Source organism: Carcharodon carcharias, chromosome 11 (genome assembly GCF_017639515.1).
Source record: "Carcharodon carcharias isolate sCarCar2 chromosome 11, sCarCar2.pri, whole genome shotgun sequence".
Taxonomy (NCBI): Eukaryota; Metazoa; Chordata; class Chondrichthyes; order Lamniformes; family Lamnidae; genus Carcharodon; species Carcharodon carcharias.
Window position 1 is genome coordinate 128,067,513 of NC_054477.1, and position 23,928 is coordinate 128,091,440.

Here is a 23,928-nt window from a genome sequence, read left to right on the forward strand (position 1 = left end):
GTGATTGTTTATTTATCCAAATTTGCAACCCCTTCTTTTAAAAAAAAATCACTTTTCCTATCCTGTCTAAAAAACACTAGCCAGGAATGTTGAGCTGCCATTACTGCCCTTCTTTAAGCCATTTTTCAATATCTATGCTATCATTCTTCTAAAGTATATCTGTGCTCTCAGCTCATTGGCCTTATTCACTAGACTCCTTCCATTGAATTATATACCACAAACAGTTCCCTTATGGTCTATTTTCTCATCTTTTCCCCCAAAATTTGGGGTGCCTACCTCTAGCCTAGAACATTTCACCAATTAGTTTGCTCTGTATCTGGGTTCCAGCAAAGTGGAAGATAATACAGAGCATATCAAGAAAGGAACCTGTGATAATTAAGCCTAATAATTTACAGAAAAAAATGACAACTCCAAAATCCAATTCTCACAACATGCCAGCAATATTTTGGAATAAGAAACAGTTGACATATTCACTGTAAACACATAGTACAATATATTGTTCACGGCATGATATTAACACCAATATAAAATGCTGATCATGAAATCTATTATAAAATATAGCATGCAATTGTCAAACTCAAGACGAATTTGTTGCAAGGGAAGCCAACTTCCTACAGCTTACTGGTTTACCATTCAGATTTGCCATGGAATGCATGTGCTCGCTTACTGTCCGTAATCGGTATGTTTTGTATTGAAAGAGGTGCATCTTTTCTTACCTTTAGTGTGTGCATTCCAATTAAATATTTCAACAGCAAGCTTTCACGAGTTTAAAATAAATAAGATCATTTATTGTCACACACCCCGTATTAACACAACGTCACAGACTCTGTTTCCCCTCGAGTGCACACACAAAGATTGGATTGATACTGATTACAAATTACAAGTTACTTCAGTGTCTGATTTCCAATTTACAGGTCTCCCACATGGCAGGCCTGTGGTTTCTTGAATGGATGCGATGACTTAATAAGGGACTTGTAAAGTGAAGGGTTCACAACAGATTGTAAGGCTTCTTGTTGTTGAATATCGAGGAGGTTGGTTCTCAAATGAAGTTGAAACTGGAATAGGTTAAGTACTTTGACTGCTTGATGATTTCCAGGTAGTTTCAGAGTCTGGTTCTCAGACTGGCTGACGATTGATGGATCTGCTGAGCCCTGGGGTAATAAGGGTACAGTCGCTGAAGCTAGTTTCAATAACATGGCCACTGGGTTAACACTTTTCAGGCCCACTCAGTCTATTTCGCACAGGGGAGGTCATAGTGATACAATAGCATGTTGATAGTGGCCACTGAGTTGAGCTTCCCTTTTATCAATATGAAATATTGAGACAGGCAGTCTGGAACTCCAGTCTTTAGGTATTGGCCCATCTTTAAACAATGAAATGTGAGAATTCCACAATTGGCTGTGAGGTACCCTCACCTATATCCATATTTAATTAGGTAGTTGCCAGAGACCTAATACTGTCTGTAGCCTAAATGTCAAAAGTCACATGACTTGCAGCAGCTATTTTAACAGTCTGTTTTCTTTTATTTATTCGTTCACAGGATATGTGCATTGCTGGCTAGGTCAGCATTTATTGTTCATCCCTAACTGCCCTTGTGAAGGTGGTGGTGAGTCACCTTCTTGAAATGCTGCAGTCATATGGCATAGGTACACCCACGGTGCTGTTAGGAAGGGAGTTCCAGGATTTTGACCCAGTGACAGTGAAGGAACAGGGATATAGCTCCAAGTCAGGATGGTGTATGCCTTGGTGGGGAACTTGCAGGTGGTGGTGTTCCTACCACTTCCAGGTGGTAGAGATCGTGGGTTTGGAACGTGCTATCAAAGAAACCTTGGGTGAGTTGCTGCAATGCATCTTGTAGAAGGTACCCGCTGTTGCCACTGTGCATCTGCGGTGGAGGGAGTGAATGTTGAAGGTAGTGGATGGGGTACCAATCAAGCAGGTTGTTTTGCCCTGGATGGTGTCGAGCTTCTTGAGTTTTGTGGGAGCTGCTCTCATCCAGGCAAGTGGGGAGTATTCCATCACACTCCTGACTTGTGCCTTGTAGATGGTGGACAGGCTTTGAGGAGTCAGGAGGGGAGTTACTCTCCACAGAGTAAAAATTGTGTCCAATTTTTAACAGTATTGACTGAAAGTTCATAATTTGACATGTTATGATGGCTGCTGCAAATCATGTGATTTTGAATGAGCATCACAGATCACTCATTCACCAAATTGCACACCACCCTATTACCCACTGTAACTGCCTCAACAGTACTGACATGCATTAAAACAGTACTCCCTATATACAGTACTTCTTTCCCCTTCAGCCACTCCGTGCCCCTTTATTACTCCAACTCAATTAAAACTATCTACCTCCAAACTTCAGTTTCTCTCCTCAATTATCACTACTATATGACTATCTCCCCACCAAAACTCCTCACTCCCCTCCCATAAACTACTCGAACCCACTTCCATGAACCCTTCTACATGACAAATCGCATCACTTGTCAACAACAAAGCAAGAGCAAGTCAACTTCCTTATAAAATATTAGATGTCCATGAACAACGCCAGTATAATATACAAAAAAAAGGGGACAAAATTTAACTTCAAAATAGGTGTCATGAATCAGCCCCCATTATATACGTTGCTGATTTTCTGTTTTCATTCTGAAAAGCTATATAAAAGATGGCTCATCTGCTACTACCTACCTACCACCCCAAAGTTGAATATTACCTCAAGTATATCAATGAGCATAAACGCTTTGCCATAGATACAAACAAACAATCTTAAAGCAGCAGGAGCTTCTGAGTTGTGATTTTGAAACTGACATTTCAAATTTTTAAAGCTCACCGGCTGAATAGTTAAACCTCAAAAAACATGGGAAGGTGTTCACTTGTGGTAATCAGATTTTCTGGCTTAAGTGACTGGCCAGTATCAGCACAGCTCCATCTCATTTCTGTATTAACATATTGTGTATTACATGGTATAACACTTCTATGATTTTAAAACAGTGCATCAACTAACTTACAGCAACAACATCATTAAAGATCCGCTGCTCGTTAATGATTAGTTGCTTTAACAGGAGGTGTGCCGGAACTGAACTTCAATAATAAAATTACAACAGCATATAAAATATAGGTTTTAATGTGGATAATGTTTGCACCAATTTTTGAGATCAAATAAAATCTGCATGTTTATATCTGGATTAAAGTTCCCTCTTACAGGTTGCAAAGTAAGTCATTCTATCGACTACAAAATTCTGAATCTTCTAGTTTTGCAAAAGACAGTGCAGCAGATATCAATATGCAGAAAAATGCACTAAAAACACATTAAAGATTCTATGATAATAGTTGATAATGATTACACCTGTTTTATTCCAACATAAAAATCTCCCGAATGACTCAATGGGTATATAAACTGTATCATGAGGTACTGAGATATACAGATCAAGATTATTGGTAGTTACAGTTCTGCACTTATTTATCAATCCTTAAATGTGCAGTGCAGATGCTTCAATTGACCTCAGTGTTGGCAGTCGAAGTATAAGGAAGAAATCAGACAAATTACTGAACACTCATTGCTAGTCAACTGTTGGTGTCAATTTTGGATGTCAGGCAAGTGTAGGATTATAAAATTCCGTAGAAAATAGATCATTCAGCCCAGCCAGTACATGTTTGTGTTTATCATCTACACAAGCATTCTATATGCCCTCCCCAAAATAAAAACAGGAAATGTATTACTCAGCAGGTTAGGCAATATCTGTGGAGAGAGAAACAGTTAATATTTCATTAGTCCTTCATTGGTCCTTCCTGAAAGAAGCTAGAGAGATTTTAAAAAAATACAAGGGCAGGGAAAAGAGCAAAAGGAAAGGCCTGTGATAGAGTGGAAAACAGGGGCAACAAATGTAAGAAGGGATAATGGCGCAAGGCAAAAATAGAAGTTTTTTTTATTCATTTACAGGATGTAGGCATTATTGACTAGGCCAGCATTTGTTGCCCATCCCTAATTGCCCTCGAGAAGGTGGTGGTGAGCTTCCTTCTTGAACCACTGCAGTCCCTATGGTGTAGGTACACCCACAATGCTGTTAGGGAGCAAGGTCCAGAATTTTGACCCAGCGACAGTGAAGGAACAGCGATATATTTCCAAGTCAGGATGGTGTGTGACACTTCCAGGTGGCGGTGTTCCCATGTTTCTTCTGCCTTTGTCCTTCTAGATGGTAGTGGTCATAGGTTTGGAAGATGCTGCCTAAGGAGCCTTGGTGAGTTTCTGTAGTGCACCTTGTATATGGTACATACTGCTGCCACTCTTCGTCTGTGGCAGAGGAAGTGAATGTTTGTGAAAGGGGTGCCAATCAAGCAAGCTGCTTTGTCCTAAATGGTGTCAAGCTTGTTGGAGTTGCACTCATCCAGGCAAGTGGAGAGTATTCTATCACACTCCTGACTTGTGCCTTGTAGATGGCAAACAGGCAGGAGGTGAGTTACTCGTTGCAGGATTTCTAGCCTCTGACTTGCTCTTGTAGCCATAGTGTTTATATGGCTAGTCCAGTTCAGTTCTGGTCAATTGTAACCCCAGGACACTGGTAGTGGGGGTGATGGTAATGCCATCGAATGTCAAGGGGCGATGGTTAGATTCTCTCTTATTGGAGATGGTCATTGCCTGGCATTTGTATGTTGCAAATGTTACTTGCCACTTGTCAGCTAAAGCCTGGATATTGTCCAAGTCTTGCTGCATTTGGACATAGTCTGCTTCAGTTTTTGAGGAGTCGCGAATATGCAATGTTCAGCACCAATCAGCAGAGAACATCCCCACTTCTGACCTTATGATGGAAAGAAGAAGCAGCTGAAGACGGTTGGGCCTAGGATACTATCTTGAGGAACTCCTCCTGTAATGTCCTGGAACTGAGATGATTGACCTCCAACAATATCAACCATCTTCCTTTGTGCTAGGTGGAGAGTCTTCCCCCTGATTCCCACTGACTCCAGTTTTGCTAGGTCTCCTTGATGCCACCACACTCAGTTAAATGCTGACTTGATGGTAATGAGAAAAGTAAGGAAATAAAAATGTGTCTAAAGCAAATGTAAATGGGAAATAGCACACTTATTACCAGCAGCCGCTGCCCCAAAAAACTGGGGGCAGGGGTCACGATCTGAAATTGTTGAACTCAATGTTGAGTCCAGAATGCTGTGAAGTGCCAAACTGAAAGGCGAGGTGCTGTTCTTTCCTGGGAATACGATATCGACAAGAGCAGAAACCTGACTTAAAGAAGGGGAGGACCGGGAACTAAATATTTCAGAGAAAAAAATTGGGTGGCAGTATTGATCCAATGAACTATTATAGCATGGAGAAGGTTGATGTGGTTGAGGATCCAAAGACAGAGACCCAGATTTTTGCACCCAGGTCTGGTGCAAGATGGGTCAAATGGCTTCCTTCTGGGCTGTAACTTTTCTATGGTTCTATGGTGCACAGAGATGGGAAAAATTCCAGTTCCACGAATCTGACCTTTAAAAATGGCTACCCTGATGTCATATTTTCAGTCTGGTGGGTATGGGCTAGAATAGGAGTTGGGGTGGGTGACCCAGCAAGAAATGATGAAGCTACTGGGTGAGATGGGTGTAAGGCCTGCCTTGGGTATCCTGCATTGTGTGTTGAAAATGTTTTTAAAAGATTAAAACATAAAACATCTCCCCAGCCTTCACATACCTTTACTCCTCTACAAATTCCCTATTACCCATCCATGCCAACCCATACTACTTCATTAATGTATGCATCCCCAAGGCCTTTTATAGCCCCCATGCCAACTTAGTGCTAACTCATGTCAACCCAACTGTTTATTACAGACTTGACTATATTGAAAAAACTCATTCAAATAAAACATTTACTACATTTATATTCCTTCCACTAAATAAAGCCTTATAACAACAAACATTTTATTCAGGTGCAGATTCCTTATAACAACAAGCATTAGAATTCAAAGTCCCACAAGAATGTCTTGTAGCTGTCAAACTGTGAAATGGAAGGCATCCTACTGTGATAATATAGTTGTGAAGTCAGTCATGCAGCAGTAATGGAAGTCCCCAGGCTTGTCAACAGTGAAATTGTAAGCAATTATTTTTTTAAAAATAAGGTCTGGAGAGTTTTAAAGGGCTGGACTTTTAAATGCCTTGGCAGCTCCCTTTGGCAGGTGCTTCTGTCAGTTTTGACAGTTGATTTTGACAAGTCTGTTGACAATTCTAATGAGCTTGACAGTAATGAGTATATGCACTTTTTACACACATTTATGCCTGATTTTAATACTTCCAAAGGGCACCTGACCTCCGCCAAAGTTGTCCCGGAGCCAGATCCAAAGGGGAACCTTACCTCCACAAAGGGGTACCCTGGCTATCCAAACGTATCCACCAAGTTCAGACCTGTGCTCACCTGGTCTAATCTGTACAAGTCAGTTTCACGCGCCTGGCCTACCGAAATGCCATTTCAGTGGAGGTAGCTGATGATTTATATGACCAGTTGCCTCAGGCACAGGTGCAAAATGCCCCTATTCCTATTCCCATGAAAATGGGAAGTGCCGTGTTCTGAGTCACTTCATCGTAGCGAAAATATGGCCCAGAGTCTATTTGCCTAACAACAGAGTGTACCTACACCACAGGGACTGCAACAGTTCAAAAGGCAGCTCACCACTGCCTTCTCAAGGGCAATTAGGGATGGGCAATAAATGCTGGCCTAACCAGCAACACCCACATCTTGTAAATGAATTTTTAAAAAATTAAAGAGCATTCCAGGAACTGTTGCCACTATTTGGTGGCATACAGGAATAGTGTAAGAAAAAGAGGGAAATTCCAAAAAGATATAAGAGCTACAGAGTAGAGATAATGGGTGACTTTAATTATCCTAACATAGACTGAGATAGAGCAATGTAAAGGGGAAAGAGGGGAGAAATGCCTGAAATGTGTGCAATAGAACTTTCTTGATCATTGCGTTTCCAGTTCAACAAGGAAGAAAGTAGTGCTGGATCTAGTTCTGGGGAACAAAGTGGGGCAAATGGATCATGCTTCAGTGGGAAAGCATTTGGACAGCAGCAGCCCAAAGTATTAACCAGTTTAAAATAGTCATGAAAAGGACAAGGTACAATCAAGTATATAAACACTTCATTGTAGGAGGGCTAACTTCAGTGAACTGAAAAGGAATCTTGCCCAGGTGGATTAAAATCAAATATTTGATGACAAAATAGCAATCAAAGTAGGCGGGGGGGGGCATGAAAGAGGGTGGTTTGGGCATAGAGTAGATGCATTCCAATGAGGTGTTGGGGGGCAAGGTTGTGGGGCCGGGGGGTTGCGGAAGGATGGACATCTAAAGCTGGAACTCCCTGGATGACTAAAGATATGGAGGGTTAAAATGAGACAGAAAAATGATTATATTAATCACAAGGTTATTAATAGTGGTGGATCAAGCTGAACAAAGAAAGCATAGATGAAATCTAAAATAAAAGTAGAGGGGAAAATAGTAGGAGAATAGATTAGCAGCTAACATAACAGGGAACCCAAAGATCTTTCTAAACATACAAATAGTAAAAGGGTAGTGAAGAGAAGGGGGGGACCATTCATTGGGACAAAAAGGGAGCTATTTCTGCAGAGGCTTGGTTGAGGAATTAAATAAGTATGTGGTATCTATCTTCCCTAAAGATGCCAGTAAAAGAGAAGGCAGTAACAATAATGATAGGATAAAAATAGTTAAACAGGATGTACCTAACGCTCAACAGCATTACAATCACTGAATCTTCCATTATCAACATCCTGGGGGTTACCATTGACTAGAAACTGAACTGGACTAGCCATATAAATACTGTGGCTACAAGAGCAGGTCAGAAGCAAGGAATCCTGTGACAAGTAACTCACCTCCTGACTCCCCAAAGCATGTCCACCACCTACAAGGCACAAGTCAGGAGTGTGATGGAATACTCTGCACTTGCGTGGATGAGTGCAGCTCCAACAACACTCAAGAAGCTGGACACCTTCTAGGACAAAGCAGCCCGTTTTACTGGCACCCATACACAAACATTCACTCTTTCCACCACCGACGAAGAGTGGCAACAGTGTGTACCATCTACAAGGTGCAATGCAGGAACTCACTAAGGCTCCTTAGATAGCACCTTCCAATCCCATGACCACTACCATCCAGAAGGGCAAGGGCAGCAGATAGATGGGAACACCACCACCTGGAAATTCCCCTCCAAGTCATTCACCACCCTGATTTGGAAATATATTGCCGTTCCTTCACTGTCACTGGGTCAAAATCCTGGAACTCCCTTCCTACCAGCACTGTGGGTCTACCTACACCACATGGTCTGCAGCAGTTCAAGAAGGCAGCACACCACCACCTTCTCAAGGGCAAATAGGGATGGGCAATAAATGCTGGCCCAGCCTGCGAAGCCCAAATCCTGTGAATGAGTTTTTTAAAAAGCTGGCTATCCTCAAAAGTCTGAAAGTCACCTGGTCCTGAAGAGATACATCCTACTATACTGATACATATATAGAAACTCGGAGGAGTAGGCCATTCAGCCCTTCGAGCCTGCATTCAATATGATGATGGCTGATCCTCTAGCTCAACGCTATATACCCACTTTCACCTCATACCCTTTGATGCCCCTAATATCCAAAAATGTACCAATTTCTTTCTGTATAACTGCAGTAAGACATCCCTACTTCTGAACTCAAATCCTCTTGCAATGAAGGCCAACATACCATTTGCCTTCCTAATTGCTTGCTGCACCTGCCTATTTACTTTCATTGACAAGGACACCCAGATCCCTTTGTACATCTATATTTCCCAATATGTCACCACTAAAATAATACTCTGCCTTTCTGTTTTTCACACCGAAGCATATAACTTCACATTTATCCACGTTATACTGCATCTGCATGTGTTTACCCACATACATTTGTCTAAATTGCCCTGAAGCCTCCTTGCATCCTCCTCACAACCCCGCCCTGTTTGTGTCATCGGTAAACTTGTAAATATTGCATTTGGCTCCCTCATCCAGGTAATTTATATATATATATCGTGAAAAGCTGGAGCCCAAGCACTGATCCCTGAGGTACACCACTAGTCACCGCCTGCCACCCGGAGAAAGACCCATTTATTCCCACTCACTGTTTCCGGTCTGTCAACCAATTCTCAATCCATGCCTGTATATTACCCCCAATCCCATGTGCTTTAATTTTGCCCACTAGCCTCTTATGTGGGACTTTATCAAAAGCCTTCTTGAAATCCAAATACACCACATCCACTTGTTCTCCCTTATCTATTCTACTAGTTACATCCTCAAAAAACTCCAGTAGATTAGTTAAGCATGATTTCCCTTACATTAACCCATGCTGACTTTGTCTAATCCTGTTAATGCTTTCTAAGTGTTCTGTTACCACGTCTTTTTTTTAAAATAGGCTCTACCATTTTCCCCACTACTGATGTTAGGTTAAGTGGTCTATAATTCTGTTTTTTCTCTCCTTCATTTTTAAATAGTGAGGTTACATTTGCCACCTTCCAATCTGTAGGAACTGCTCCAGAGTGTATAGAATTTTGGAAGATGACCAACAATGCATCCAGTATTTCCAGGGCCACTTCCTTTAGTATCTGGGATGTAGATTATCATGCCCTGGGCATTTTTCAGCCTTTAACTCCATTAATTTCTCTAGCACCATTTTTTTTACTATCACTGATTTTCTTCAATTCCTCCCTCTCCCTAACATTTCTCAGAAATTATTTGTATCCTCTTTTGTGAAGAGGGAACAAAAATATGTTCAATTCTTCTGCCATTTCTTTGTTCCCCATTATAATTTCCCTCCTTTCTGACTGTAAGTGACCTACGTTCGTCTTTGCTAAGCTTTTTCTTTTCGCATATTTATAGAAGCTTTTAAAATCAGTTTTTATGTTCCTTGCAAGTTTACTCTCATACTCCATTTTCCTCTTCTTGATCAATCTTTTTGTCCACTTTTGCTGAATTCTAAACTGCTCCCAATCCTCAGGCTTGCTGCATTTACTGGCAATTCTATGGAAGCAAGGGTGGAAATTGCAGAGACTTTGCCCACAATTTACCAAGCCTATGGGGAGGGATGAGGCAAGATTACTGGAGGATTGCAAACGTTACGTCCCTGTTTAAGAAAGGGAAACGGGATAAAACTGGCAACTACTGGCCAGGCAATCAGCGATGAGAAACTTTTAGAGACAATAGCATGGGTCAAAATTAAATTTGCATTTAGAAAAGTAGAAAATAATAAATGAAATTCAATATAGATTTGTTAATATTTGATTAACCTGATTTTGTTATTTGATAAAGTAACCAAGAGGGACAATGAGGGCATTGTGATTTATGTGGACTTTCAAAAGATGTTTGACAAAGTACCACATGACAGACATGTTAGCAAAATTAAACCTGAGATTAAAGGATCAGTGGCAGCCTGGATACAAAATTAAACAAGGGACATAAAGCAAAAAAAGTTTTTCCAGACTAGAAGGAGGTATACAGGTATAGAGGGAGGTTGGTCTTAAGACCACTGCTCTATTTGTTGTATTTTATTGACCAAGAATTGGGTATAGGGAATAATTTTGTAGTTTGTTCACTACATTTTCATGTTTTGTATCATTGAAGAGAACAGTACTAATTTCAGGATGATATAGGCAGACTGATAAAATAGGAATACGCATGGCAGATGAAATGTAATACATAGAGATATGAAATGATTCATTTTGGTAGGAAGAATGAGGAGGCAATATAAAGTACAATTTTAAAAGAGGTACAGTAACAGACCTGGGGTCGTTTGTGCACAAACCTTTGAAGCTGTCAGGACAAGTTGAGAAGGCTGTTAAAGTACATATTGTATCCTTGGCTTTATTAATAGAGGAATACAGTACAAAAGCTGGAGTACTGTAACCAGCAAACACTAATTTAAATATGATATCAGGATACTTTTTTTTATTAATTCATGATCTGGAATGCAATAGGGGCGGAGGAAGCAGATTCAATGGTAACACTCAATTGGATAAATACTTGAAGGGAAAACAAGTAGCGCAGGAGAATGGGATTTATTGAATGACTTTGCCAAAGAACTGGCACAATGGGCTGAATTGCCTCCTGTGTTGCAACCTTCACAACAAAAACAAAAATACCTGGAAAAACTCAGCAGGTCTGGCAGCATCCGCGGAGAGGATCACAGTTAACATTTCGAGTCCGAATGACCCTGCATCCTTCTAGTTGAAAAATATTTTTAAAATTTTAAGTGTTAAAATATTTTACTACTTGTCCATGCATGATAAAATTATATTTTCATTGGATTATTCAGGGTAAAAATTAGTAATAAATGCATTCACATTCAGTCATAATATCGTTAAAGGCAACCTGCCGCTAACCTTTAGCCATATATGCCAACTCATTTTTCACATCTTAACATTTTGCTTTAATTTACGCTGCCGCCGAGCTATTTCCGGACGTGCACCTTGTACACAGGTAACATGAAACTCCTTAAAACGTGAACACTACAAAAATTGGATTATTGTGGCTGCTTCAAAACGTAGTCGTTGCAAAATAAAAAAACGTATCTGAAGGTACTGGATATACAGATCATTGACCAGCACCTACCATGAAACAGAAATTTAGCAACTTGCTGCCCTCCACGCTGTCTCGCGAGATCACTACTGAAAAATCCATTCACTGTTTTCCCCTCGCACATCAGCATCATCACTTCTGCAAAGGTGGTCAGAAGGAATAAAAGCGCCATTGTTTGAGTTGTTGTTAAAAACCCAAACTCTCCACCTCTTGCGGCTCATCTATTGTCGGTTCGGCAGCTGAAGCCCTGCATCCCACTTCAACCTGATACTGCGGATAATTGACACCCAAGATAACCATTCCTAACTCCAGAAAAAACGTGGATGAGCCCCGCGTTGAAATAATAACCAATCGGCATCAAATATGGCCGGGACGCTACGAGTTTGATCATCTTTTTGTGAGCAGCTTTGCCGGTGTTTTTCTACGTGTCAAAAGGAGTCATAAATTGGTTGCAAAACAACTATCGTAAAGACAACTAAATGCATCCAAAAGAGGAAGGACTTAAATAAATTCCATAGCCAATAATTGTTTTAATTTTTGGATCTGTCATTCTTGACAGTAAAAATGACTTTTTATTAGTTCATTGAGTTAGCCCGAGGTATAACATTTTATAAAATTGTAAACGTGTGTACTTTACGACAGCCGTAAAGCGGCGGGTGACGATGTTGAAGAATGGCGGTTGGAATGTGAGGGAGCGAGGAGAATTCAAAAAGCGGCTGCTCGTGACTGGGGGAGCGGGCTTCATGTAGGTACCAGAGAACCCCGTGTAGATCATAGACAGTGTGAGTTACAGATGCACGGGGCTGATCATACATAGGTCAGCACGGTGTAGATCATAGACACTGTGAGTTACCGATACACAGGGTTGATTATAGATAGATCAACACTGTGTAGATCATAGACACTGTGTGGGTTATGGATACGTGGGGCTGATTATAGATAGATCAACACCGTGTATATCATAGACACTGTGGGTTATAGATACACGGGGCTGATTATAGATAGATCAACACCATGTAGATCATTGACACTCTGGGGGTATAGATACATGGAGCTGATTATGATTAGATCAACACTATGTAGATCATTGACACTGTGTGGGTGATAGATACATGGAACTTATTACAGGTATATAAATCCTGTGTAGATCATTGACACTGAGTGAGTAATAGATACATGGAGCTAATTATAGATGTATAAACACGGTGTAGATAATAGATATATAAATTTTGTAGGTTATAAATACTCAGTGCTTCTAGGTAGAAACAAGGTGTAGGTTATAGATACATGGTACTTATTGTATATAGATATGTAAATATATATATATCATAGACACTGGGTTACAGATAGACGGTTTAGATCATAAACGTGATGTGGGTTACAAATGCGTAGTGTAGAGCATAAATATATAAACATGGTGTAGGTCATAGATATATAAACACCGTAGGTTATGAATACATGGTGTAGACCATAGATACAAATACGGTACGGATCATAAATCAAACACGGAACTGACCATAAATCAAACAAGCTGTAAATCATCGATATGTGGTGTCAGTCATAGATATAAACACAGTGTAAATCATAGATACACGGAGCAGATTTTAAATATAAATACTGTAGATCATAGATACATGGAGTAGATTATAAATATAAACACTGTGTACACCATAGAGACACCGAGTACATTATAAATATAAACGATGCTGATCACAGATGCCAGGTTGAGAAGAAATACTGCAGATCATAGGTAGCTGTTGTGCAGAGTAACAGTGCTGAGCATAGATCTGGAGTGTTGAGAAACATCATTGTGAACATGGGTACCTCCTGTAGGAAGAGACATTGTGATAATCATGTGTACCTGGTGTGGTAAGCGACACAATGCTGGTCATGGGTCTGTAATGTGGGCTTTATAGAATCTTACAATGGTTAGGCCCTAAGACCACAAGACGTAGGAGCAGAAGTAGGCCACTCAGCCCATCGTGTCTGCTCTGCCATTCAATGAGATCACTGCTGACCTGATCATCCTCAGTTCCACTTTCCTGCCTTTTCCCTATACCCTTGATTCCCTTACTGATTAAAAATCTGTCTATCTCAACCTTGAATATACTTAACCAAGCCTCTACAGTGTTCTGTGGTAAAGAATTCCACAGATTCACTACCCTCTGAGAGAAGATATTCCTCCTCATCTCTGTCTTAAATGGATGACTTCTTAACCTGAGATTATGCCCTCTGGTCCTTGACTCTCCTACAAGCGGAAACAACCTCTCAGCCTCTACCCAGTCAAACCCCCTAAGAGTCTTTTATGTTTCAATAAGACTCATTCTTCTAAATTCCAGTGAGTACAGGCCCAACCAACTCAACCCCTTCGCATAAGAAAATCCCTTCATACCTGGGATCAACCAAGTGAACCTTTTCTGGACTGCCTCCAATGCCAGTATGTCTTTCCTTAGATTAGGGGATCAAAACTGTTCAAGTATTCTAGCTGGGGTCTAACTAGTGCCTTGAATAGTTTTAGCAAGACTTTCTTATTTTTATACTCCATTCCCTTTAAAATAAAGGCCAACATTCCATTTGCCTTCCCTCTTACCTGCTGAACTTGTATGCTATCCCTTCAGCCAATCGTGTATGTGCCGGGTCTCTGCAAGAGCAATTCACCTGGTGCCATTCTCCCTCCTTTTCCCTGCAGCCCTGCAAAATATTCCTCTTCAGGTAATGATCCAATTTTCTTTTGAAAGCCATGATTGAATCTCTCTACCACCCTCTCAAGCACTGCATTCCAGATCTTAACCACTTACTGCAGAAAAAGGCATTTCCTCATGTTGCTATTATTTCTTTTGGCCACCACCGAGGTTAAATTGGCTGGCAGTAGTTGCTGGGCTTATCCTTTTTAGTACAAGGCTATAACATTTGCAATTCTCCAGGCCTCTGGTATCCAAGGAGGATTGAAAAATTATGGCCAGTGACTCCGCAATTTCCACTCTCACTTCCCTTGCTATCATTGGATGCATCTCATCTGGTCTTGGTGACTTCTCAATTGTAAGTACAGACGGCCTATCTAATACCTCTTCCTTATCAAATTGAAACTCATCAAGTGTCTCAACTACTTCCTCTTTCACCATGACTTGGGCAGCATCTTCTTCCTTAGTAAACATGCAAAATATTTAGTACTTCACCCATGCCCCTTGCCTCCATGCTTAAATTCCTTATAGGTCCATTATCAGCCACAATCTTTCTTTTACCATCCACTATTTATATGCCTTAGAAGAATCATGGATTCTCTTTTATGTTAGCTGCCAGTCTCTTCTCATGCTCTCCCCTTCTCTGATTTTTTTACAATTCCCCTCTGAACCTTCTCTGTTGAGCCTACCTTTCATTTGTGTTATCAATCTGACATCATCATAAGCACCCATTTCTGCTTCATTTTACTCTCTATCTCTTTCATCATCCAGGGAGCTCTGGATTTGGTTGCCTTACTTTTCCATCTCATGGAATGTACCTTAACTAAACTCAAACCATCTCCTCTTTAAAGGCAGCCCATTGTTCAGTTACGGTTTGGCCTGACTCTTTGATCCCAACTTATCTGGGCCAGATCCATTCTCACCCCAAGTTTTCCCTCACCCAATTAATTATTCTTATTCTGGATTGCTTATTGTCCTTTTCCATAGCCAACCTAAAACTTATGGAACAATGGTCACTGTCCCATTACTGTTCTCCTACTGATACTTGATCCACCTCATTCCCTTAAATCAGGTCCAGCAATGCCTTTAATGCCAATCCCACCATTACAAATTAAAGGACAAATTGTTAAAAGCCAAGAGATTTGACATATTAATGATTAATGCTGTTTTTTCAAACATGAGCAAATATAGTTTGACATTTTGACAGTGACCCCATGGTTGACAGGTCACTTGACCATGTCTACTCCATTTCCCATACTTCAGCTCTTTCCTCTTCCTCTCCCTCCCAGAACCATCATAGAGTTTCCCCTTGTCCTTATATATTACCCCACCTCCTCCACATTCAACAGATCACCCTCCATAATTTCCACCACCTCCAGTGTGACATCACCACCAAATGCAACTTCCCCTCCGCTTTCAGCGTTCCAAAGGGTCTGGTCCCTCTGCAAGACCCTGGTCCTTTATCACCTTCAACAGCCCCTAGCCTTCCAACAGGACCTTCCCAGGCAAGCACAGGAGATGTAACACCTGCCCTTGTACCTCCTCCTCATGCTGTCCAGGGTCCTATTCACTCCTTTCAGGTGAAGCAGTGATTTACTTGTACCCCTTTCAATTTATTATGCTGTATTCATTGCTCACAACACAGTCTCATTGGGGGGATCAAATGCAGACAGGGTGACTGCTTTGTAGATAACATCATTCTCAGTCCGCAAGAGTGATTCTGAATTTCCGGTCACCTCTCACTTTAATTCTTTGCCCCAGTTTCACTCTGACTTCTCTATCCTCAGTTTCCTTGGTTGTTGCAATGAAGTTCAATGTAAGCTCAAGGAAGGCCTTCATCTTTCAATTAGGCACTTTACAGAATTTCAAACTCAACATTAAGTCCAGCAATTTCAGATCATAACCTTTACCTCCATTTTTTCAGAAGACAGCTCATGGCATTAATTCTGCCATTTCCCATATACACCTCTGGACCCATCTTCTGTTTCTTGTCCCATTGCCATCTCCTTTTGCCCTGTGCCATCATGCTTTTTTCATTTAATCTATCCTGCCTTCCATCCAGTCACAGACCTTCCCTTTTGTTCTTTCCCTCTCCCTGCATCTGAACCTGCTTAAAATCTGTTACATCTCTTAACTTTTTTCAATTCTAACAGAAGGTCATTAACCTGAAATGTTAACTGTTTTTCTGTCCACAAATTCTGCCTGATGTGCTGAGGATTTCCAGCATTTTCTGCTTTTATTTCAGATTCCAAGCGTCTGTAGTCCTTTGCTTTTGTAGATTGAGAGTTATTTATAAAAATCATTTGTGCCTTATTTATTTCGAACAGATCTTCGTAGAATGTTACATTTGAAAACGCTGTATAAAAAAACATTTAAAAATTTCTACTTTCTGTCAGGTTACAATTGCAGTGATTGGAATATAAACTGCTGGATTGTTGTGCATTTAGCAATTTTCTGTAGCTGTTGCAAAGGTTTCAGTTTATTGTAGGCCAGTAGAAAAAGGTCATGAGCAAGGCTTAATTTTACTGGAATCATGTCTGTCTACCACAATCAATTTGCAAGAGTTGCTATAGCTGCAACACAGTGCAAATCGTAGTTCTGTGGTGTGGGCTTTATGACGGCCCCTGGTGTGGTGAACAACACAACGACATTCAACTTCTCATAAATTTGGTTTGCGTGTCCTGGCAACATGTGGGATTGTCTTTCAAAGCTGGACTGCAGCATAATTGCCTCTGAAGACTGCAGCCACCCCCCCATCTCAGCCAGGCAATCTCTCTCTCCCCCACCGAAAGCCTCTTTTCTTCCCCAGCAGATTCACCGCTCCACCGGTGTTCAAGCCTCAGGCTGAATGAGGCCCCTCACTTTCATACTGTTCGCTGCTCCTCCAATCACAGATTGTTTCCTTTTATTCGTTCATGGGATGTGGGCATCACTCATCCCTATTGCCTGTCCATAATTGCCCTTGTTCAGAGGGCAGTTAAGAGTCAACCACATTGCTGTGGGTCTGGAATCACACGTAGGCCAGATCAGGTAAGGACAGCAGATTTCCTTCCCTAAAGGGGCATTAGTGAACCAGATGGGTTTTTACAACAATCAACAATGGTTTCATGGTCATCCAGATTTAATTACAGATTTTCATTGAATTCAAATTTCATCATCTGCCACAGTGGGATTCGAACTGCGGTCCCCAGAGCATTACCCTGGGTCTCTGCAATACCAGCCCAGTGACAATACCACTATGCCACCGTCTCCAAAATTCTTTTTGACTAGAATGTCAGATTCATCCCTCTCCTTTGTGAAGACAGAGACAAAGTACTCAGTAAAAACCCTGCCCACATCTTCTGCATCCACGCATAAGTTACCTTGTACATTTTTGATAGGCCCTACCCCTTCCTTAGTTATCCTCTTCCTCATAACGTACTGATAAACTATCTTTGGATTTTTCTTGCCAATATTTTTTCATATCCTCTCTTTGCTTTCCTAATTTCCTTTTTTATTTCACCCCTCCACTTTCTATACTCCTCTAAGCTTTCCACAGTATTAAGTTTTTTGTGATGGTCATAAGCTTTCTTTTTCTGCTTTATTTTACCCTGTATGCTTCTGGATAACCAGGGGACTCTAGATCTAGCAGTACCGCCCTTTTTCCTTTTGGGGACATGTCTACACTGTTCCAGTAGAACCTCGATTTTGAATGCTTCCCACTGATGTGTCACTGATTTTCCTTCAAGTAGCTGTATCCAGTCCACTTTCACCAGATCACTTCTCAGCTTTGTAAAATTTGTGTTCCCCTAATTTAGAATTCTAACTCCTGTTCTATCTTTGTCCTTTTCCATTATGATGCTAAATCTAACTGTATTATCTCCAAAATGGTCACCCATTGCTACTTCATTTCCTAAGACTAGGATTGCACTAGTTCTCTTGAATGCAGTTCAAGAATTTTGTGCCCATCAGAGGGCATTTAAGAGTCAACCACGTTGCTGGTGGGTCTGGAGTCACATGTAGGCCAGATTTTATTCTCTAAAGGGCATCAGTGAACCAGATGGATTTTTACAACAATCAGCAATGGTTTTGTGGTCATCATCAGACTTTTAATTCTAGAATTTTTTTTATTCAGTTTTCACCATCTGTTATGGTGGGATTTGAACCTGGGTCCCCAGAGCATTACCCTGTATCTTTGGAATAGTAATCTAGTGACAATACCACTATACCACTGCCTTCCCACCTCTATTGCCCACTCACAATTTGGGGGTCTTAGCAGTGTGGCTGTCCCTTTTTTATTTCTGAGGTCAACCCATAAGGCCTCATTTGATGCTTCATTTAGTATATCATTCCACCTCACAGCTGTAATTGATTCCTTAGCTAATAATGCTACACCCCAACCCTTTTTATCCCCCTCTCTTTCTTGCCTGAAAATTCTATATCCAGGGATGTTGAGCTGCCATTTTTGCCCCTCTTTAAACCAAGTTTCAATCATAGCAGTGACATCATGTTGCCATGTATCTCTGTGTCCCTAGCTCATCAGCTTTATTTACTATACTCCTTGTATTTATATACCTTTGAACACTGCCAAAATCCTATGTTTTAATCTTTGCTTCTTCTGTCTTTCAGAGTCACTCATTAACTTTCTGCCTTCTGTTCCCTGCCCTGAACTTGTCCTACCTGAATCTATCCTCAGGCTCCTATCTCCCTGTCAATCTAGTTTAAACCTTCCCCAACAACACTAGCAAACTTCCCATGAAGATATTCATCCCAGTCCTGTTCAGGTGTAGACTGTCCAGCTTGTACAGGTTTCACCTTCCGCAGAACCAGTCCAAGTGCCTCAGAAACCTGATGCCCTCCCTCCTACACCAGCTTCCCAGCTACATGTTCAATCGTTCAATTCTCGTATCTCACTAGCATGTGGGACTGGGAGTAATCCTGACATTACTGCTTTCGAAGTCCTGCTTTTCAATCTTTTCCCTTATCCCTAAAATCTGCTTTCAGGACCTCACCCCCTTTCCTACCTATGTCATTGGTACCATGTGGACCATGACCTCTGGCTGATCACCCTCCACCTGAAGAATGTCCTGCAGCCGCTCCATGACATCCTTGACCCTGGCACCAGGGAGGCAGTGTACCATCCTGGAGTCACATCTATGGCCACAGAAATGCCTGTCGAACTAATAAATTCCCTATCACTACTGCTTTTACTTTCGTGAATATTGCTGAAAAAAGAAATGGCAAAGCATTCACCAGGACACTTTGCAAGAATACCAATATAAGGGGAAAACAACAAGTATGAACTTATGAACTCAGTGACTTGAGCAATTGAGCTCAGTTTTAATGAAGTCCACCTATTCCCAAATAGATGGTGTTGCCACGGGATCCCCTGTAAGCCCAACTCTTGCAAACGTATTTATTGGTGTTATGACACAGCAGTTGGTCAGGTTGTTATTTAAAATCCCAGAGGGAAACTATATTTTCAAATGTTTTGAGTTGCAGCTATAAATTCAGGAATAAGACTGCCAGTTCTCAAGACGTTTCTATATCAAACTACATGAGACATTTATTAATTTGCACAAGTTAAACATATACAAATGGCTACAGCTTACTACTATCATAGCTTTTTAACAAATTCCCAAAATAAACTCCACTAAAGCAACAACAACCCAAAGACTTTAAGCAGACACCAGGCAAAGCATTTTCACCTTACAAATTCAAGATGCGGTTCCTTTCACTTTGGTTCCTTTACAGACAATTGTAGGCGTACAACTGCTTTGATGTTACATGCCTCTACCCTGCACATACAAAACTGCTTTCTGTTATTATCAGCACTTGTTCCCTTTGAATGCAAATTCTCATTGCATCATCAGGCCCTTGGAACTCCACCTCTTCTAACAATAAAACCCCTTTAATAGTACCAATTTTATTAGTGATATAAACATTAATTGGTGTCTCCTAGCTAGGTGCAAGATTTCACCCCCAGTTTTTGAATGCTCTATTCAACAAAATACAAATGTCCTCTATCTCTGTGTTTACATCTCAAAATTACTATATATCAAAGCACCCAGACTAGCTGGATTTAATCCAATTAAAAAGCACACAAAATTAATTTCTAATAACATTATATACATTCATAGCTTCATGACATCCCCCTTCCTACCAAAAAATGAATTGTCATAATTCTAAAAGACAATTTTAATAACCAATCTCACACTATCTCCTATACTTATTACACTACCTGATGCATGCATTAACATTATATATATATATATAACTCAAGTCCTTGATATAAACAGAAATCACTCCAGTTCAGTGTCCATGTTTCTAAAAATGCCCAATTTTCCTTTAAGCTTCAACTTTTGATGATGAATCTTATTTAAAAAAAATCCAATAACCTTATATACATTATTAGCTTCATGACAGTTAGGTTCCATGATTTCAATGAAATGATACCTAACCTCCTACTCCTCATATATTTCTGATATGTGGATGATATGTTCGCTATATTTAAATCCGCAGCTGCATGTAATAATTTCCTTACATGTCTTAATGGGCTCCATTCTACGCTCAATTTCACATTTAAAATGGAGCAGTCAAATGAACTCCTTTTGCTTTATGTACTAGTTGGGAAATCTACCAAAGGTTTTCTGCCATGGTCTACCACAAACCTATCTTTACTGGCATTGGGATTCTTAGAGTTCTGCACGCTATTATCGGCAACCTTGTGAATCGGGCCCAAGCTACTTGCTTACCATGCAAGCTTGATTCTGAAATAGGGCACATCAAAGGCATCCTGAGGGACAATGGCTACCCTGATCAGATCATTTTGTTCTGTATATTAGCACAAACTCATGAACGAGCCTAAGGCTGACATTTTCAACCCTGAAAAGTGCCCGCCTACCACAGATTACTCTGGAAGGGCAAGGTACCTCAAAAAATTGAGCAACAGGTGAAGCTAACTGTTTCATGCTGCTACTATGTGGTAGCAACAAGAGTGGTATTCACCACTAACAGGATGTTGCAGTCAAGCCAAAAAGACGATGTATCTGTTACACAAATGAGTAATGTGGTATATGTATTTCAATGCCAGTGTGATGCTAGGTATGTAAGTCATACATCCCAAAGACTGGCAGATCATATCAAACAGCATGTCTCAGCTGCTGTTCACAATGGGCAGGGTACAGACCCTACCCAAACAGCTCATGCTTACAAAACTCTAAACACAGTGTCCAACATTGGATGTGATTCCACAATTGGACAACATCTGCTAAATAATCCTCAGTCTGCTAAGAATTACATTGACAGCCAATTTAAGATTGTCAGTCAGGCTCGAGGTGTGGCACATTTGAGTGTACTGGAAGCTACATATATTAATACACAGGGTCCTGTTCTTTGCAGACAGAAAGACCATGTACACACATTGTGCCTGTTTCAGCTAAACAAAATAAGTGACAGCCACTCGCTGACTCATTCCTCAGGGTAATACCTTGACCAATCAGCATTAAGCTGCCTGGTTTAAATTTCAAGCAATGCTTGACAGTTAACTGTCAGTCACCAACACTGGTGTATTCTCCATGGTAATGCCTCTACCAATCAGAGACCACCTGGCAGCCAATCAGCACTCTCTTCTCGTATAAAGTGTTGTTTTTTCCTTATGTTGGTTATCTTGTGAAGTGCCCTGATAATTGCAAGATGAAATGCTTCAACATGTCTCTTTTTTCAGCAATACTCCAGTTCTATACTACCAAACAACAATCCTCCTTACTTCTTCCTCCCCTCCTGTACAGTTGAGCTGCCCACAGTGCCTTGAACTTGACTCTGACTGTACTCCTCTGAGGAACCAACACCCTCACCAGTATCCAAAATGGAAAACCGATTAGCTCTCTGAACGTGCTCTCCACATAGTTCTCAGCCTTGCGGATGCACCACAGTGACCCCAGCCGCCGCTTGAGCTCTGAAACCCGGAGCACAAGTTTCTGCAGTGGTGACACTTCCTGCACATGTGGTCGTCTAGGTCACCGGTAGCATGCATGACCTCCCACATACTACAGGACGTGCATTCAACACGACCAAGCTGCCCTGCTTACATTAACTTTATTTTACTTTGGTTTACTTATATCACTATTTCACTTGGCTTTGACTTAACTTTAATTTCCTCTTACTTGTGTTTCTTACTTAAATCTAAGCAGTTACTTTAAAACTGATACATTTTTCTAATTTTCAGCTATTTAAAGACACTCCCTGACAGCAGTTTCTCACCAGTTGTTGAACTTAATGGTTTTCCTGTGGTATCACTGATTTTTTTCAAAACTCAACCAGCTCCCAAGTAGGTCAGATCCAGTTCTCCCTGTTCCTTGAAGATAAGTGAAGGCCCTGAGCCTCGCCATCTCTTTTATCTGCTCCCAAGTAGAGGCGTCTCCTGCAGTTCCTGTTCTCTCTGCACCCGAAGGGAAGTAATCCCACCAATGGGAACAGTTTCTCCCTTTCTACTCTGTCCAGACCTCCCACTCCATGAAATTACCTCTAGCAAACTTCCCCTCAGCCTTCGCTTCTCCAAGGAAACCCGTCCCAACTTCTCCAGTAAATCTACGTAACAGACCTGATAACCTTCTCGTCAATCTTTTCTGCACTCCTTTTTTATTTATTTGTTCATGGAATGTGGGCATCGCTGGCTAGGCCAGCATTTATTGCACATCCCTAATTTCCCTTGAGAAGCTGCTGGTGAGCTGCCTTCTTGAGCTGCTGCAGTCCATGTGTTGTAGGAACACCCACAGTGCAGTTAGGAAGGGAGTTTCAGGATTTTGGCCACACAAAGTGAAGGAATGGCAATATAGCCCCAAGTCAGGATGGTGTGTGACCTGGAGGGGAACTTGCAGGTGATGGTGTTCACATGCACCTGCTTCCCTTTTCTTCTAGATGGTGGTCACGGTTTTGAAGGTGCTGTCAAAGGAACCTTGATGAGTTGCTGCCGTGTATCTTGTAGATGGTACACACTGCTGCCACTGTGGATCAGGGTGGAGGGAGTGAATGTTGATGGTAGATGGGGTGCCAGTCAAGTGGATTGCTTTGTCCTGGATGGTGTTGAGCTTCTTGAGTGTTGTTGGAGTTGCATTCATCCGGTCAAATGGAAAGTATTCCATCACACTTCTACTTGTACCTTGTAGATGGTGGACAGGCTTTGGGGAGTAAGGAGGTGAGTTACTCTCCGCAGAATTCCCAGCCTCTGATCTGCTGTTGTAGCCATAGTATTTATATGCTGGCCCAGTTCAGTTGCTGACCAGTGGTAATATCTAGGATGTTGATAGCGCAGGTTCAGAGATGGTAGTGTGATTGAATGTCAAGGGGATGGTTAGAATCTCGCTAATGCCTTCACATCCTTCTTAAAGTCTGGTGCCCAGTTGAGGCGAAAGTAGTGTTTTATATAAGTTTAATGTAACGCCCTTGCTTTCGATTTCTATGCCACTATTAATAAAGCTTAGGATGCCATATGCTTTATTAACCACTCTATGAACATGTCCTGCTACCATCAAAGATTTATGCACATATACATCTGGTCCCTCTGTTCTTGTACCCTTTTTACATTTGTATCTTTTATTTTATATTATCCCTCCGTATTCTTTCTACCAAAATTAATCATTTCACACTTCTCTGGATTAAATTTAATCTGCTATTTGTCCACCCATTTCACCAAC

The 23,928-nt window shown here is 41.1% G+C and overlaps 2 protein-coding genes across 7 annotated transcripts in view; one reads left to right on the top strand and one right to left on the bottom strand.

Moving 5' to 3' along the window:
- The window catches only part of gpr180 (G protein-coupled receptor 180), a 150,161-nt gene extending 138,167 nt beyond the window's left edge, over positions 1–11,994 (bottom strand). Inside the window, exon 1 of one of the 3 annotated variants that reach the window (XM_041199386.1) lies at positions 11,607–11,994. In XM_041199386.1, coding sequence (XP_041055320.1) covers positions 11,607–11,745 — 139 coding nt within the window. In that variant the 5' untranslated portion in view covers positions 11,746–11,994. The remainder of the gene's footprint in view (positions 1–11,606) is intronic. The other 2 variants (XM_041199384.1, XM_041199385.1) reach the window with 2 other exon arrangements.
- A 234-nt stretch (positions 11,995–12,228) lies between these two features.
- The window catches only part of LOC121284301 (dTDP-D-glucose 4,6-dehydratase-like), an 89,328-nt gene continuing 77,628 nt past the window's right edge, over positions 12,229–23,928 (top strand). For 2 of the 4 annotated variants that reach the window (XM_041199675.1, XM_041199678.1), the window contains exon 1: positions 12,233–12,318. In XM_041199675.1, the coding sequence (XP_041055609.1) occupies positions 12,236–12,318 (83 nt within the window). In that variant the 5' untranslated portion in view covers positions 12,233–12,235. Of the gene's footprint in view, positions 12,319–23,928 lie in introns of all 4 variants that reach the window. The other 2 variants (XM_041199677.1, XM_041199676.1) reach the window with 2 other exon arrangements.